The sequence below is a fragment of the Mus caroli genome, chromosome 7 (assembly GCF_900094665.2).
Source record: "Mus caroli chromosome 7, CAROLI_EIJ_v1.1, whole genome shotgun sequence".
Lineage (NCBI taxonomy): Eukaryota > Metazoa > Chordata > Mammalia > Rodentia > Muridae > Mus > Mus caroli.
This window is the reverse complement of record NC_034576.1, coordinates 47,882,179-47,899,060: the sequence shown is the minus strand read 5'-3', so window position 1 is coordinate 47,899,060 and position 16,882 is coordinate 47,882,179. Positions and strand designations below refer to the sequence as shown.

The 16,882-nt window shown below is 50.2% G+C and overlaps 1 protein-coding gene and 1 pseudogene across 3 annotated transcripts in view; both read right to left on the bottom strand.

The window, feature by feature from the left end:
* Positions 1 to 1,589: 1,589 nt before the first annotated feature.
* Ccdc114 (coiled-coil domain containing 114) overlaps positions 1,590 to 16,882 on the bottom strand; it is a 24,188-nt gene continuing 8,895 nt past the window's right edge. For 2 of the 3 annotated variants that reach the window (XM_021167771.1, XM_029479788.1), the window contains exons 5-15: positions 13,929 to 14,051; positions 13,629 to 13,742; positions 10,533 to 10,600; positions 8,406 to 8,593; positions 8,057 to 8,191; positions 7,592 to 7,674; positions 7,337 to 7,505; positions 2,998 to 3,161; positions 2,824 to 2,921; positions 2,494 to 2,572; positions 1,590 to 2,413 (exon numbers count right to left, since the gene is read on the bottom strand). In XM_021167771.1, the coding sequence (XP_021023430.1) occupies positions 1,910 to 2,413; positions 2,494 to 2,572; positions 2,824 to 2,921; positions 2,998 to 3,161; positions 7,337 to 7,505; positions 7,592 to 7,674; positions 8,057 to 8,191; positions 8,406 to 8,593; positions 10,533 to 10,600; positions 13,629 to 13,742; positions 13,929 to 14,051 (1,725 nt within the window). In that variant the 3' untranslated portion in view covers positions 1,590 to 1,909. The remainder of the gene's footprint in view (positions 2,414 to 2,493; positions 2,573 to 2,823; positions 2,922 to 2,997; positions 3,162 to 7,336; positions 7,506 to 7,591; positions 7,675 to 8,056; positions 8,192 to 8,405; positions 8,594 to 10,532; positions 10,601 to 13,628; positions 13,743 to 13,928; positions 14,052 to 16,882) is intronic. The other variant, XM_021167772.1, reaches the window with a different exon arrangement.
* Positions 16,206 to 16,523, bottom strand: LOC110298483 (annotated as a pseudogene).

The following is a 16,882-nucleotide window of genomic DNA, read 5'->3' as shown; positions in this document are numbered from 1 at the left end:
TTTTTCGAGACAGGGTTTCTCTGTGTAGCCTTGGCTGTCCTGGAACTCACTCTGTAGATCGGGCTGGCCTCCAACTCAGAAATCTGACTGCCTCTGCCTCCCAAGTGCTGGAATTAAAGGCGTGCGCCACCACTGCCCGGCTCTGAGACACTCCTGATCGCAGCCACTGCTGGACACAAAATCAACAGCCCTGTAGCTCAGTTGGTGAGGCGTGCTTGTCTAGCCCTCATGAAGGGATGGGTTAGATCCCCCGAGCTGCATGAACCGGGCGTGGTGGTGCCCATCCTTAACCCCAGCACTTAGGAGGTGGAAGCAGGAGGACAATCAGGGCCAGCAGCTTCTGCCACATGTCAAAGCCAAGGCCAGTCAGGGTTGTCTGCAAAGCCCAGAGCCCCACTCCCCATCCCCCGCCATGGCCTGTTCTGCTGTAACTGTGCACGATGGGACCACTGGGTCCATGGAAAGCTCCAAGAGTTGCCATTTCTTCCTTTCCCAGGACTGCCTCTCCAGGTTGAGGTTGTCCTGTCAGCGTGGGGCAAGAGCATGATGTGGAATAGAGGCCTTAAGTAACCCACAAGAAGCAAGAATACTGGAGCAAGAGAAACCTGGGTACCAGAGAGTCAAGTGCTGAGGATGTTTGCAGCCTAACCCAGCCTGTCCCAGTACAGATGCCAGCAGAGCCAGCAATGGATAGGCGTGTTAAGGCCTAGCTAACTGTTGCCTGTCTAGCCAGCTCTTTGAGGTGTTACTAATGTTATAAGGAAACTTTCCCATGTGCTGTTACTAGGGAACTTCCTCATGCCAGAGTTGATTGCAGATTCTGTTATGTTCTGTGGGTTGGTGTTCTTAGAAACCAGTCACAATAGAGGTCAGTTAGAACGGCTTTGTATAGGTAGCCACAATAAGCAAGGACCGGAACCAACAGCCCAGCGGCACTTCCTGCGCCTACTCATGAGCTTTTATGGTATTTGCTTCTATAAGCTGCCCCTGGGATGGACCCCAAGAATAGAAAGACACCTGCAGCAGTATAAAAAGCTATTTGGAGTAAAACTTCCATTTTGAGTAGGGGTCGAATAAAGTTTGAATTCCCAACACCTCGCGGGAACTGACATCCTCCTTAACAGAAGGAGACATGAACATCCAGGCTGGCAAGTTAAGACATGAATGTTAGGCTAGCCAAGTCCCACACCACGGGTGAACAGCCCACTCAATGAGAACAGGATAAGTGTACAACAAAGACTTGTTTCTAAGGAAACCCCTATCCCTAAGTTCTGATGGGTGGAATAACTTGGCACAGATATTTGTGGATCTCAGGCTTAAAAGCTCTGTAGAATTCTGGCTGGTGGTTGCAGTTTAGCTCCTGAGTCTGTACTGCATCCCTGATCTTGGGGTGTGCCTTCAATAAACCAGCCCAATTTGATTGAGATGGTATGTGGGCAGTTTTTGTAGTGATTCCCAGACCCCAATAGATGGATTAATGCATGCATGCATGCATGCATGGGTAGACAGATCTAGGGATGGGCTCACAAGTCTTTCTCTGAGCTGGAAACAGATGAAGCCATGTCTGAACACACTTGTAGGAACCAGGCTTGGAAAAACAGGGCTCTGACCTTTATTTCCTATGGTTACAGTTCACCTAGTCAATGGAGGGCAATCCAGTTAGGAGACAGAGACATCGGATGGAGGGAAGCTTGGGAGAGAGATGAGGAGGGTAGAGATGGGAAGCAAGGAGGATGAGAACAGAGAGGCAAGGCCAAGGCAGAGGCAGTAACCATGGGGAAAGATGGGAAGAAACAGAGGGAAACCTAAGAGGCCTGGGCTTACAGGGATTAAAAAGGAATCTCTAGGGAGAAGCAGGGCAGACATTAGAAAACCTGCCAAGAGTTGAGGCAGGAAGGGACCCACTGCCCTAGTTGTAGCCCCTCGAGTCCTTGCTAGTAGAGGAGCTGGGCCTGGAGGCAGGGGCAGGACTGGACGTGTGGCCACTGCTGGAACTGAGGCCTCTACTCAACTCAGATCCCATGCTCTGGCTGTGAACGCCACCTGCTGTGCTCTCTCGGCCTCTGCTGGTCTCTAGGTAGCCCGTAGACCCCAGGTAGCTGCTGGAGCTCGTGGGTTTGAAGCCCCCACGGCCCCCCTGGGAGCCCCGGCTGGACACAGGTGCTCCACTGGCACTGGCAGAAGCCAGGGCCACAGGGCCTGCAGCAGAGGCAGAGTCACCAAAGGTGACATGGCTCACGGAGCCAGTGCCACGGCCTCGGCTCGTCTTGTGGCTCAGGATGGATTCGGGGACTACACTGGTCTTCTTGGCATGCTTGGGGACAGTGACCAGGGAGATCTGTGGACTGGAGAGAGTCAAGCTCGGGCTGCTGTCCAGCTTCTTGGCGGACTCCTCCTCGTCCTGGAGCTGCAGCTGGAGGTGGGCAACATTAGGGTCTCAACAGGTTTAGAAGTCCTTCCCCGCAGCCCCCGACCCAGGGGCTCCACTCTCACCGACTTCATGACTTGGCTTAGCAACTCCTCCTTGCTCATAGGGTAATCCTCTTTGATTACAGCCCCTGAGGAGTCCTCCCTCAGGTGGGACAAAGGGAGAGAGTCTGATTTCAGAGCTCTACCTCGTACACAGATTCCAGCTCGCCTGATTCTGTCCCCACCCCCTTGGAGCAACAGCACCCCATCTTCCCACTCTACTCCCACCTCCCTCCAAGCTCCCAAGTCACCCCCTGTGTCCGAGAAGGCCACATCTGAAAGTCACACCCATGCCCGCCACCTTTTGTCTTGCCCATGGGGTCAGCCCCCTTCCCTGCTTGGCCCAGGCCTCACATGTTATCGGGAGGCTTGAGTGGGGTAATCTTCTTGGAGGGTTCCTGTAGGCTCTGGCCCAGCGCTAGAAGTGCAGCATCAGTCAAAGGGGCAAGGTTCTGAGAGTGTGGAAGCCTAGAGTTAGCACAGGCTTAGCCAAGCTTGACGGCCACACCCAAGCCCCTGCCTACCCACCTGGACCTGGAGGAAGGCCTGCACCGTGAGGAGCAGCACCAGCCGCTTCTCAATGGTACTCAGGAAGAGGCCTATGTCCCTGTCCCGCATGTAGGTCTTGACCCCAAGGAGATCCTTGATGACACTGCTGTCACACTTAGCCTTGTCGAAGAGCACCTGGATATCTGGGATGAGACAGGGACGTTGTGTCGGGGGCCCCGTGCTTCCCTCGCACGGTACAGAACCCCAGCCTCCCTGCAAAGGTGAGTTACAAAGAGTAAGCGACCCCGCGCAGCCCAGCCAGCCAGCCACAGTGTCTGCAGAGCCTCAGCTTCGAGAGGGTCAAGGGAGAGTTGCCAAGATGGTACCTTGGCAGGGTTCAGGTCCCACCTGGGACACATGCATCCCAGAAGTCACCAGGTCACCACCCCTCACCCCAAGCCCCCTATGGCCTGTTGTGTTTAACTGGTTAACAGGCTGCTGTTCATGACAGAAACACCACAGTTGAGTCCTGCCTCCCCACACAGGTGAGCCTGTCCCTCCAGCTTAGAAGCCTCATGACATCTCTGGATGTTCTTTAAACACATACATCAGTTGATTTCTGTTTTGTGCTTATATCTTCCTAAAGGTGTCTCGGTTACTCCACTAACAGGAAATAACGGCAAACCACCAGAAATCACCCAAAGAGGGGCAACTCTGCCAACAGTCATTATTATAGGTGGAGTCTAACCCTCTCCCTCCCCAGCACCTCGGGATGTGATTTATGACGGGACAGGGCCCCTGGAAACTCCTAACACAAGAGGACACACTATGTGACTCAGACACCCCTAGCCTTATAAAACAGATGGGGGAACACACACAGATATACATACACAAAACACCTACATGTACACCTACATGTGAAAATAAGGAAAACAGAAGGGACCCACAGTGTAGGCATTCAGTGTGGTAAGGTTGCAAGACAGGAAAATGAAGCCAGCCAGAGCCAAAGAGACATAGAGGAGCACACCCTCCCTCGCGGCCCTCCGAAGGACCAGCTCTCCTGGCCGCTACACTGTGAGTAAGAAATGCCTATACTTGATGCTCTGCAGTTCTTGGCTTTGATGGGACAGACCACAAGATGATGCTCGTGCCGATAAGTGGAATATGCAGGAACCAAGATCAAGACGGCACTAACTATCCTCCAGCGTATTACCACACTGTCATATTATGGTGGTGCTGACACACTCCAAGATATTGACAAATAAAAAACAAATAAAAATAGCACAGGGGCTGGAGAGATGGCTCAGTGGTTAAGAACACTGGCTGTTCTTCCAGAGGACCTGAGTTCAATTCTAGCAAACACATGGTGGCTCACAAGCGTCTGCAATGGGATCTGATGCCCTCTTGTGGTGTGTCTGAAGAGAGCAGTGGTGTACTCATTTACATAAATAAATAAATCTTTTAAAACATAAATAAAAGTAGCACAGGAGCTAGTGTGCTACCATCCCATTGGGTCTCAAAATGAAAGGCCAACAATAAAATGTCAAAGTTTCTGGTGAGACAACACAGACACATTCGTGCATCAGAGAAAAGGGCTACCTGCTGAGCTCTGCTATGAGCCCCAGCAGGCCTCCTGGAACCCCACACCATTTTGTGCTTCTCCATCTTTACTCTCTACCATCGCCCTAGCTGAGCCCTAGCTGGCCCTATGGACTAGGCATTCAGCCGTTTCTAGAGACTCGGAAAGAGGGAGGTGCACACTGGGACCCAAGAGCCACGCAGCCAGTCTCTGAACAGCTGCACGGATACCAAGGAAGGAAGACAGAACCAGATAACAGCACCCAGTTCCCTACACATGTGACCTCATCTGGGACAGGCCCAGACTCTCCCATGGAACCTTACTGGTTGGTGTGTGTGTCAACTACACTCCTCAGAGAGGAAGGAGCCTCAGCTGAGGATATGCCTCCATGAGATCCAGCTGTAAGGCATATTCTCAATTAGATGGAGAGCCAAGCTCTTTGTGGGTGGTGCCATCCCTAGGCTGATGGTCCTAGGTTCTAGAAGCAAGCAGGCTGAGCAGGCTATGGAGAAGCAAGCCAGTAAGCAACATCCCTCCATGACCTCTGCAGCAGTTCCTGCCTCCAGGTTCCTGCCCTGTTTGAGTTCCAGCTCTGGCTTCCTTTGGTGATGAACAGCAGCAATGTAGACGTAGAAGCTGAATAAACCCTTTCCTCCCCAACTTATTTTTTGTCATGGTGTTTCCTCACAGCAATAAAAACCCTAAGGCAGAAGCCAAACAAAATTCTAGTAAAAAATATCTTTGCAACCTCAAATAGGTAAAGACTTCTTACACCACAAAGCCACTGATTGTACTGACCATTTGGGAGTTTTGGTTTCCTTAAAATACATAGAAGTATTATAAGAATATGTTTTCGTCTTCATCCCAGGTATGGGATTTGGGGATGCTTCAGACTGTCCACAGCAGCTGACTATGCCAGCTGGGGTTTGGCCAGCTGCAGATAGTTTCTGTGATCTGTGACATTTGGAATGCGGGGGTCTTTTCAGAGGCTCTATAAATGCTAGGGCCCTGAGAGGTGGGGCGGGCTGTGGTTGGTTGGTGGGTTCTTGGTTGTGGGTTGGTTGCCGATGATCACAATTTGTTAAGTCGTCATACACAAAGAAGAAACAAGAGCAGAGCAGATATCCTAATGTCAAAGGTGAAGCCTGCCCCAAGGAATTCAACACGCCTAGTGAGCAGGACGTAGTCTAATGATAGTGCCCCGCTCTGACTCCTGACTTTATCCAGGCATCTCTTTGCTTTTCTCACTTATCTAGTGTTATGAGGTTGGAAGGGTGGAAGAGAGAAGGACCCACAAAGTAGCAAAGACAGCCAGAACTAATTACAAAAGGGAGTTGAGTACATTGTATCAAGTGTTAGATAAATTTCAGTTCATGCAAGAAAGTTGGCGAGTATGCAACCATACAAAAAAAGTATTTCCAGGATCAAAACAATCCCTATACCTCAGAACAAGAAAAATAATCTAATTCAATACTAAAAAAAAAGGCGGCTGGAGAGACAGACAGTTAAAAGCACTTGTTGCTCTTGCAGAGGACCCAGGTTCAATTCCCAGCGCCTACATGGTGGTTCCCAACCATCTGTAACTCCAGTTCCAGGGGATCCAATCCCCTCTTTTGATGTCTTCAAGTATCACACAAGTATATGATGTAATACATACAATGTAGGCAGTTCATTCTTACATAAAAAAATATAAATCTAATTTTTAAGATGTTCAACTATTTTCTCCCCAACTATTTAAGTAAATAAAATAAATATGTGTTGGTAAGGCGGCTTAGTGGGTGGAGATCCTTGCTGTCAAGCCTGACAACTTGAATTTGATCCCAAGATATGGGAAAAGGAGAGAACCAACTACTACAAGTTGCCCTCTGACCTCCACATATATGCCATGCCACACTCATGTATACACACACACACATAAGCACACACACAGCACAAAGCCAAACAGGAATGTCTCAGAGATAACAATAGGGTGACAATCTTAGTAAACACTGACGGCTTGGGAACCACACTGAGTGAGTGCTGTAGCGATAACAAAATGTGATGGGGAGACACTAGGGAGTGGGCACAGCTACATCTGAGACACACACATGTGCACACAAAGGCATAAAAGGAGAAATTGCCATTGTGACCCATAACTCTAACCCCAGTACTTGGGAAACAGAGGCAGACCAATCCCTGTGAGTTTGAGGCCAGCCTGGTCTACAGAGTGAGTTCCAGGACAGCCAGCGCTACATAATAAGACCCTGTCTCAAAACAACAACAACAACTAAAGGAAAAAGAAAGGAAGCAAGGGAGAGAAAGAGATAAAGGAGAAAGAAAACAAAACAAAACAAAAGAGAAATCGGGGGCTGGAAAGATGGCTCAAAGATTAAGAGCACTGGCTGGTCTTCCAGAGGTCCTGAGTTCAATTCCCAGCAATAACTTGGTGGCTCACAGCCATCTGTAATGGGATCTGCTGCCCTCTTCTGGCATGTAGGTGTACATGCAAATAGGGCACTCATACATAAAATAAATGGTTCTTTTTAAAGAAAATGTGGACTTGCTCTGGAGAACTGATTAGCATTTTCTAGTGAATATAAAAGTACCTTAGTCTTATGACTCAGCAGTCACACACCTGACATTCACGAACAGACAGATGGATGGACGGACAGACAGGTGCACCCGAGATGGGCTGACAAAAGACAAGGGAAGGACGGAGTAGCAAACGCGGAATGCCTTCCTGGCCAGCTCCCCACAAGCCCACTGCATCCTTCCTAAGGAAGAGCTTCGGGCTGGGAGAGGGAACCTCGCGGTACTTACCAGTCTTGATTTTTTCCAGCTGACCTCGGAGCGCCTGGAAGCGACCCTCCAGCTGCTCCGACTCAGTGCACACCTTGTCCACATCCTGCTGCAACATTTTGCACTGCTGCTCTTGCTGCATGCGCTGTTTATCCTGACTGGCATGCTCACTGACTAAGGCTTCCTGCATCTGCAGCGACAGGGGCTGGAGCTGGGTCCGCTCTAGGCCTGGGGAGAGGGTATGGGAGTCTGGGAGGTGGGGTGGGCCTTGCTCACCTCTTTGATCTCCTCCTGAAGGTGGTGTATCTCGGAGTTCTGCTCATTGATGAAGTTAAACTCAGCAAAGTTGCGTTCCTCCACTGGGGGTGTGCAGGGGGGGTCCAGAGGGATGGAGTTAGAAACAGAAGGATCACTAAGGGTTGAAAGGCGACAGAATCAAAGGCAGAAAAACAGAGACAGATGAAACAGGAACAGCCACAGAAGTGCACCAACACACAGAGAAAGACAGGGTCGGTAAAAGATTTGAGAAGGCCCAAGGAAACAGACAGAGAGGGTCAAGGGACAGATATGGAGAGAGGAAGTCTGAGACATATGGAAAGAAACAGAGGCAGATGCAAGGGAGGGACACCAAGCAACAGAATGAAAACTGGAGACAAGGCAGGATCCCCAGGGCAAGGCAAGTGTGCCGTGCTTTGGGTGGTGCTGGGTAGCCCCGCCTCCTCATCCACTCTGCCCACTCACACTCCAGGTATTTCTCCACCAAAAGGTCAGGGTCGCTCTCGCCAGTCAGCTGGGCCAGTTTGCCCAGAGTGTCCTCATAGCGCAGGACTAGCTTCTCTTGGGAGGTCTTTCGGAGTCCTTCTGACACTTCCCAGGCTATGGGGAACACGGGGAAGTTGAGGGCTTGCATCCTGGATAAGGCCCCCCCCTCCCCACCGCTCTCACCAACAGGCTCTGCCCTGCCTGCTCACCAGCTCCACTAGTCTTTGCCCCACCTTCTCCTAAGGGGCTTCACCCTCTCTGAGGGCCTAGGGATGATGATAGATGTAGTGGCCCTGAGTTAGGTGCTCGGTGCAAGCACTGGCCTTACCTCGCTGTTCCTCCTTTTGCACCACACGGGGATCCGGTTGTCGTTCATCGTTCTTGAGCTTAAGGAATCGGTGCAGCTGCTCCAGATGTGATATCTGCCGCAGCAAGATCTGTGCCTCCGTATCACTCTGAGCCAGCTCCTTCTCTGCGCGCTCCTGAAGCATGCCCATCTTGGTCTTGGCCTCTTCCCTGGGGCAGAAGGGGCATGTAAGTCAAAAAAAAAAAAAAAAAAGATGGGTGACTGAGCTGGGGTCAGCCTGGGCCTACAGAAGGATGGTGCCAGGTGGCTTCCCAAGGATGCTCACAAAGAGCAGAGAAAGTTCTAGACTGGAAGACCTGGCTCAGGATCAGGACTAGCTATGACAAGATTGGTGGACACACACAGGGGACACAGAGGCCAGGAATTATCTGATCATTTACTCCGAGGGCCAAAGAGGTAGTCAGGCCCTGCCAGAGATTATTCCCAGACTCAGAAAGGACAGCCTGGGTGACACTGAAGGTTGGATAGTCTGTAGCTAGAAATGAGTAAGACTGGAGAGTTGGGTCTTTTCCATACTCTAGCACACCCCATTAAGGCAGGAATGATGTGCCTGCCCTGCTTGGCTGGGAATAAGGGCCTGATGCTTTGACGTGTCAATGGCAAAGAGCCCCTGCCCTAGGGTATTCTAATCCTGATCTCATCTCTGCTTGCCTTGGGGGGTTCCTCCCAGAGCCACCCTTGAGGGCTAGTTAGTCATTCTCTAACATAGATGGCCTCCCCTGACGATAGCAAGGCCCAGTCCCAAGAACCTGTGGTTTGGTCAAGCCATACCTTCCCAGAACAGAAACCAGCCTGTCCCTGTGCCCCACCTGACAGCCCACCGCAGGTGGCTCAATGAACTCACCACTATCGCTATGTCATCCGCAGAGACTTACTAGCTAATCAGATTCCCTTCCTCGAAGTTAGAACTAAAGAGCAAGTTGAAAACAAGACACCAAGGACAGAAGTACATCTAGACAGAAGGCCAGAGGTCAAAAGCCAACCAAAGTGTGGAGAAGCTGGACCTAGGTGGTAGGGGTGAGGGGTAGAGGGTGGCAAAGGTAAGAGATCAGACTTTGGCCAAGGAGATAGCTTAGCAAGTAAAGGAGTTTGCCACCAGACATGACAACGTGGCAGATCCCACGGGGTGGCAGGAGAATGCTGACCTCTGCAGGTTATCCTGACCTCCACATGCATGACGTGAGCATGCATGCGTACATGTATGCAGACACATACACACAAAATAAATAAGTGTACAAGAAAAAGATCAAGAGAAAGAAATCACAGAACAACCAGCAGAAAGAGTGAAGAACTAACATGTGTTCTCTGGACAAGGATAGAGACACGCCAAGGATGGAGACACGCTTCTCACCCTGTCTGTGTGGAACATTCAGGAAACCAGAGACAAAGAGGAAATTCAAGGTCTGCTGGAGCCTTGGAAAAGGAGAGAGCTGCTGCTCAAGTGTCTGGATAGAGCAACAGCTGTCCACCATGGCGAATGCACCTGGGCTGTGCACTTTTGTTGTCTGACATGGGGTCTTGTGCAGCCCAAACTGGCCTCACACTGGATTTGTAGCCAAGGCTGGTCTTGAACTCCTACTCCCTCCTGAGTGCTGGAATGGCAAGCACCACCCACCATCACATCAGGCTGGCATATGAGCATTCGAAAAACAAAGAAGAGAGAGAGTGAGGGAGGAAGGGATGGAGGAAGGGAGTGGGGAGGGAGGGAGGTCTTAAGGTGGACTTACTGATGCCCCAGGATCAAAGGTCCTGAGAGAGGAAGCAGGCACTGAGCCAAGGGCCAAGAGCCAAAGAGCCTGGACAGACAGGGAAGCCAGCACCCAAGCAGCTTCCACTACCAATCCCATCTGGCATGTCTGTGCCTGAGGGCTGTGTGTCAGCCCCTGGGACCCAGCCCTGATTACATCTTCAGGCCTGAAGCTGTCACAGATGGAATTCCCCATTTATATGCCCCCAAGGAACAGGGTGTGGCAGTAGAGTTGGGGGTATCTTTTAGGTTCCACCCTTCTTTATGAGTCTCCAGGCCTCCTGGCTCCCACCCCTTACTGCCTCTGCTACCCAAGTGCCCCCAGGGGTGGGGGAGCTTACCTGGCAGTATAAGCAGAAGTAGAGGATGTGCTGAGAGCTCCAACCATCTCCCGAAGTAGGTGGATCTCCTACAGGGACACAATGAGCTGGCTTCCTCCAGCCTTTGCACCAAGAAGGGACGGTCCTACTCCTACCACTGCAGACCCTCCTATGAGCCTCTGTCCGGGAAAGGACTTGTCATTTCTGTTTGTGTTGGTGGGGATTGTTTTTGTTTTTGAGATGGGGCCTCACTGTGTTATCTCCGGCTATCCTGAGCCTATATAGATCAGACTGACCTTGAATCAGAAAAGGGGTTTCAATGAGGTCCCAAAGGGGAAAATCAGGAGGACATGTGGGAGAGGTAACTCAGGAACCATTAACCCAGCAACAAAGCCCTAGCCCAACTTGCCCATGGGTTTGGAAACCTGCGTAGGTGTCATTACTATCCTGGGGTTTGGTGTGGTGTATCCACCAAGGGTCTTGGGATGGGAGCTGGGTCTCTGGGCGGCCATAGTGGGAACTACTGAGACTTTCAGAAGGTAGTGCCTACTGTAAAGTTGCTAAAGACACTGATCTCAAAAAAGGCAGAGGTCCAGGTCCAGCCCTGTGCCTCTCCCTTGATTTGCCATCTCCTTTATGCCCATGTTCCACCCTTTATACTATCTGCCATGATGTGCTGGACCAAGAAGGCCCTAGGCAAAGCAATCCTGGTCAGTTTGGATTCTTCACCTCCAATCTCCTTTCTCTATAAAAATTCACCACCTCGATATGTAACACGCCATGACCTGCTGTTCTGTTTTCTAACTTCTCTGTAGTAGCCACATATTTTCAGTAAAAAGAGAGCTGGCTCAGTGGTTAAGCCCACTGACTGCTCTTCCAGAGGTCCTGAGTTCAATTCCCAGCAACCACACGATGGTGGCTCACAACCATCTGTAATGGGATCCGATGCCCTCTTCTGGGGTGTCTGAAGACAGCGACAGTGTACTCATAGACATAAAGTAAAGCAAACACACGTGCATGTGGATAAAAGACACACACACACACACCTTTGCAAAAATAATCTAGAGGTGGATAAGCCCAGAAACTAGGGAGATAAGTAATGCAGGGCCATTAAATACGAAGTAGAGGGGGAGGGGTGGTTCCTGGGATAGGTTCTTGGAGGTTTGGTTTGGTTTGGTTTGGTTTGGTTTGGTTTGGTTTGGTTTGGTTTGGTTTAATGGGCTGAGGGTCTGGGCAGGAGCTTGGGCATGAACTCCAGAGCTTTTTCTTTTGAGACAGGGTATATATAGATCTGTAGCCCAGGCTGCCCTGCACCGACCTTGCTGCCTCTGCTGCAGAGGAAGACAGGTGTGCATCACTGTGCCCAAATTTTTGGAACTTTTTGTTTGGCTTGTTAATATTTCACAAATTTATAAGAAAAGTTAGGTCAACAAAGACAAGACAGAAACGTAATACAAAGCCCAGATGGGGCCACACCTCAGTGGAAGAGTCAGTCAGTCACCAAAACCTCAGAATGAAAAAACTGACCCCAAACAGAGGTGAATGAAGTGTTCCAGATGAGACATAGAACCATGCAGAAGACAGAAACAAGAACTGAGCCAGGAAGGTTTTGAACAGATGAACACACCAAAACCCTCCTAGGGGTTGAAGGGACTGATAGCAGGGGCGGGCCATGCTAACAGGATGCCGCTTGCCCACAGTGCTCTGACAGTCTGGGGTGCTCTGAAGGGAGGAAAGGGCAGGAAAGGAAAATCCAACAACATAGACAAAATGGGGTTGCTTGGGGCCTAAATCTTGATTTTTCCAATCCCTACTTCCCATTGGGGGATAAAAAAAAAAAAAAAAAAAAAAAAAACAGGACTTGGGAGAGATAGCTCAAAGGTTAAGAGTTCATTTCCAAGCACCCACCTTGGGCAGCTCACAACCACTCAACTCCAGCTCCAGAGGACCTCCTGTATGCGTATGCACATGGACAAACCCACAAGCAGATACACACACACACAACTAAATATTTTAAAGCAAGATTTTTTTCCTAAGAGAAAGAAAATGGGAACTTGTTGGAGACATAATACCAGGGGAGGAGAGAGCAGGAGAGGGCACAGGGAGGGGACAGCGAGGCGGCATCTGTGACAGACGTCCATGGCCAGTGTAGTAACTGTAACATTCACCTTGAAGTCACAATGCTGAACCTAGTAAGAATGTGGCATGGGCCAGGGTGGTGGGCGTTACTCAGGCAAGGGTGTTAGCTGTCACCAAGAGCGCACAGTGCGGATCTCCAGCATGGTAGACTCATCAAAGGAGACTCCATTCCAGAGCATCTATCTCCTCCGCGGCTGTGACACCTGAACACCAAATCCCAAGCCCAGCTTCTTCTTAAAGTGCCCTGCCTCCAACAGAGTACTAAGCAAAGCAGATGGTCCATACAAGGGACCTCCTCCCCAAAAACACAGCTGGCCGAGACACTCCCACCACACCAAGGTCATGGTGGGAGGGGAGTGGGGGATGGAGCAGGAATGACCAAGGTACAGGAGGAGACAGAGGGAGGTAAACCACCAACCTTAGTCAGGTATGATGGCTCCTATCTGTAACTCAGCAAAAGGGACCCTGAGGTGGGGGGATTGGCAGAAGCTCAAGTCCCAGCGTGGGCTATCAAATAAGACTCTCAAGAAACCTATCCAAGTGTACATACATAAACATAAACATATATGGCACTGGCCAGGGTGGTGGGCGTTACTCAGGCAAGGGTGTTATATATCCTGGTGAAGGGTATAGAGAAGTTCTGTGTATGGTTATAAGTTTAAAATTGTTTTGATATAAAAGTTTTATAAAGGAGGGTAGAGGGAGGGAGGGAGGGAAGGAAGGAGGGACAGAATGTTAGCTCTTCAAAGGGCTCTGAAGGTGCTCAGATCTCGGGGGATGTGAATGGCTTGGTGGGCCTGTAGGTTGCCCCAGATGACAGAGCTCACCAGGAAGCTGGGGTTTGTGCATGGGAGTAAGATGAAGGGGAGGTATGTTCTTCCTTCTTTCCCCCTGCGCTGGGGTGAGCCTGGGCCCAGGAGCCCGGTCTGTGGACTCGGGGCGGGAAAGGACTGACTGGGCAGAGCTCTGAGCCCCCACCTTCTTCAGCTTGCGGTCCATATTCAGGTAGCGGCCCCTCTCGATGCGCAGTAGCTCCAGCTCCTCCCGCAGGGCTGCATTCCTCACCAGATGGATGTCAAAATGACAGGTGACCTGGGGGGGATGTCAGAGCATTCATGAGGCCCAGGTACGCGTGTCAGAGGTGGGGACCACCCTGTTCCCTCCAGGAGAACCTGAAACCTATCCATCTAAGGGGACCCTTAAGCCCACAGTGCCCGCCCTCCCGACACCCCTCGAGCCAAGCCTAAGGTCTGTCCTGGAGAGCTGGAAGGCACCCACCCTGTCCAGCTGGTCTTCAAGGATCCTGATCCTTCTCTGGATTTTCATCTTCTGATACATGATGAGATCAGGAGACGAGGCCTCCTTACTCTGCGTGAGGACATGGGTCTCCCAGTCCTGGATCTGGAGGGAATGCAGCATCCATCACATGCCTGGGAGAGATGCATCAAGGACATCTGCTGTCCCGGCAGCCCCGGCATCCTTCCTCTGTTCTGCAGCACCCAACTAGGCCAAAATGCCCTTGTAGCCACTGGACCTAAGTCCAGGCAAACACAGGGACTGTGGCCCCTGATTAGCCAGCTCTGCCCCTCTTCTGGTAGCCTTTTTTGTTTGTTTGGCTAGTTGGTTTGCTTTGCTTTGCTTTGCTTTGCTTTGGTTTTTTTTTTTTTTTTTTTTTGAGACAGGGCCTTACTGTATATCCCTGGCTGTCCTGGAAATCGCTATGAAGACCAGGCTGGCCTTGAACTCAGAGATTTACCTGTCTCTGACTCTCCTGGTGTTTTTGAAGATGCACATGAGATGGAAGGGTTGGGTTGCTGCTATCACAGGAGGATACTGGGAGACTAAGGCCAGCAGTTAAAAGGGGTCTGAGATGCTAAGGCTGCCTAGCAACCCTGCCAGCTTCCCACATGACCTGGTTTCTAAGCTCTTGCTGTGTCTGGACTTGCTCAGCAGAGTGTAGACTGAATGAATGATGGTAACCGAGTCGCAGTCTGTACTGATATCGGCTAGATAGTATCCCCAGAGATACCCGTCAAACACCCTGATGCCCGGTGCCTCAGAATATGATCTAGAGACAGACTGCCAACAGAGCAAGCTCCAGGATAGCCAGAACTGCATAGTAAAATCCTGTCTCAAAAACACAAAAAACAAAACCAACCAACCAAACAGAAATGATCAGCAAAACACCAGGAGCAAGGGGATAGGCTCCTGATAAGCGCTGGGGAAACAACCGAGCCTGTACCTTGATCTTGGCTAGTGGTCTCTGGGGCTGAGAGTCAATTTCAAGTGTACCACTCCATGAGGAGACCAGCTCTGGCAAAAATAAACAGGCACCAGGATGCCAACACCAGACTCGCCCTGTGAGGACACATGGGCCAAGGTCGTGGCCTACCACATGCTCCTGGTGGCTTGAGGGATTACCACAAGGTGGCAGTGTTTGCCTTTCAGTGAGGTGACATTTTTCGGAACCAGTTTTCAGCAGCAGCGATGATAAAAATCAAATGAAATAAAGATCCAAATTGGGGAACACTGAGTGAAATGTACAGCTGGGGTTGGGGGTGGGGTGGGGGGACTCTCCTCGCCATTCTTAAAACTTCATGTGAATCCACAATCACCCCCATGCAGTTTTCAACCACAACAGCCGGGTAGTAAGTGGCAGCAGCAAACACCTTTGATCCCAGCACTCAGGAGGCAGAGGCAGGTGGATCTCTGAGTTCAAAGCCAACTTGGTCTACAGCATGAGTTCCCGGACAGCCAAAGCTACACAGAGAACCTCCATCTCAACAGGGAAAAAAAGAATACAAATAAAATCTAGAGCTGGAGAGATGCCTCCGGGGTTAAGAGCACTTACTGCTCTTTCAGAGGAGCAGTGTTCAGTTCCCAGCACCCGCCTGACATCATGCACAACTACTTATAACTCCAGCTCTAGGGGGATCTGACGCCCTCTTCTGGCCTCCATGGGTACCTCTGTGCACATACTTTACACAGACACACACACAAATAAGAAATAAAAAGAAAAACTGAAAAGAATTTAAAGTGATCATTTTTTTAAATCTATGCATATTATTTTTACAAACGGCTCCTGACTTCTTATTACACAGACACCTGGTGGGCTGCTTGAACTGGGCTGGTTAAGGTATAGCTGTCACACAGCACTGGGGGCAGCTGGGACAACTCAAAACTCACAGGTCTGCCGGAATTCTATGTCAGTGCTCTGCTGCTGCGGCTGGAACTGACCGTTCTCCTCAGTTCTCTAACACTGCTCCCCCCGCCTTGGAAGCCTGGAGAAAGCCCTAGATAGCGATGGTGGGGCCCCAGCTTCAGAACAAACCCCCTCCCCAAGGAGCCCAGATGCAGAGACTGAAAGAAAGGATCCTGCTACTTCCTTCAAGGGCACATTCCCCATAACCTCTGGACTGCCCACAAAGTCTCCTCTTGACAGAGAAAACACAGCAGTGTTTTCAACACCTAGTATTTTATTCAGACAGCAGTCCCATTACACATGGTCCAGGAACATCCAAATAAGAACTCAAACCAGAAGTTAAAGACTGGTCTTCAAACCTCATAGCCAACAATGCCACGCTTGCCTATGATGATCTCTCCTATATAAAACCACATCCACACCTCAGTGGCCACAAAACCATTCAGCACAGCTTCCTTAGCTGTAAGGTGTTTGAAGCTACCAGTTTTAGCACTTTGAATGATTTTTTTTTCACACTCTGAATAGCTGTAGGGATTTCACCAGGGGTTGGGGAAAACCAGCTCAACCTTGGCGTAGTGCCAAAATGTGGCCAATCGAGGCTTCGAGTAAGTCACAGCTGCAGCCACCATCGACGGCGACTTCTCCGCAAAGTTATGGATGAACTTGGCCATGGTCTAAGGTGGAAGGTATGTCTCCCCGAACCGCCAGCTGAATGTCACCCCCAGAAGCCAAAGTCTCCTCTCTCAAGCCTCTGGAAATTGTCCTTTGGGTACTCTATCCATATTTCAAGTGTTGGAGGGCTGGAGAGATGGCTCAGTGGTTTAGAGCACCAACTGCTCTTCCGAAGGTCCTGAGTTCAAATCCCAGCAACCACATGGTGGCTCACAACCATCCATAATGAGATCTGACGCCCTCTTCTGGTGCATCTGAAAACAGCTACAGTGTACTTAGATATAATAATTAATAAATCTTTTTAAAAAGAGTGTTGGAAAAATTTTTAAGATTTATTTATTTTATGTATATGAGTATG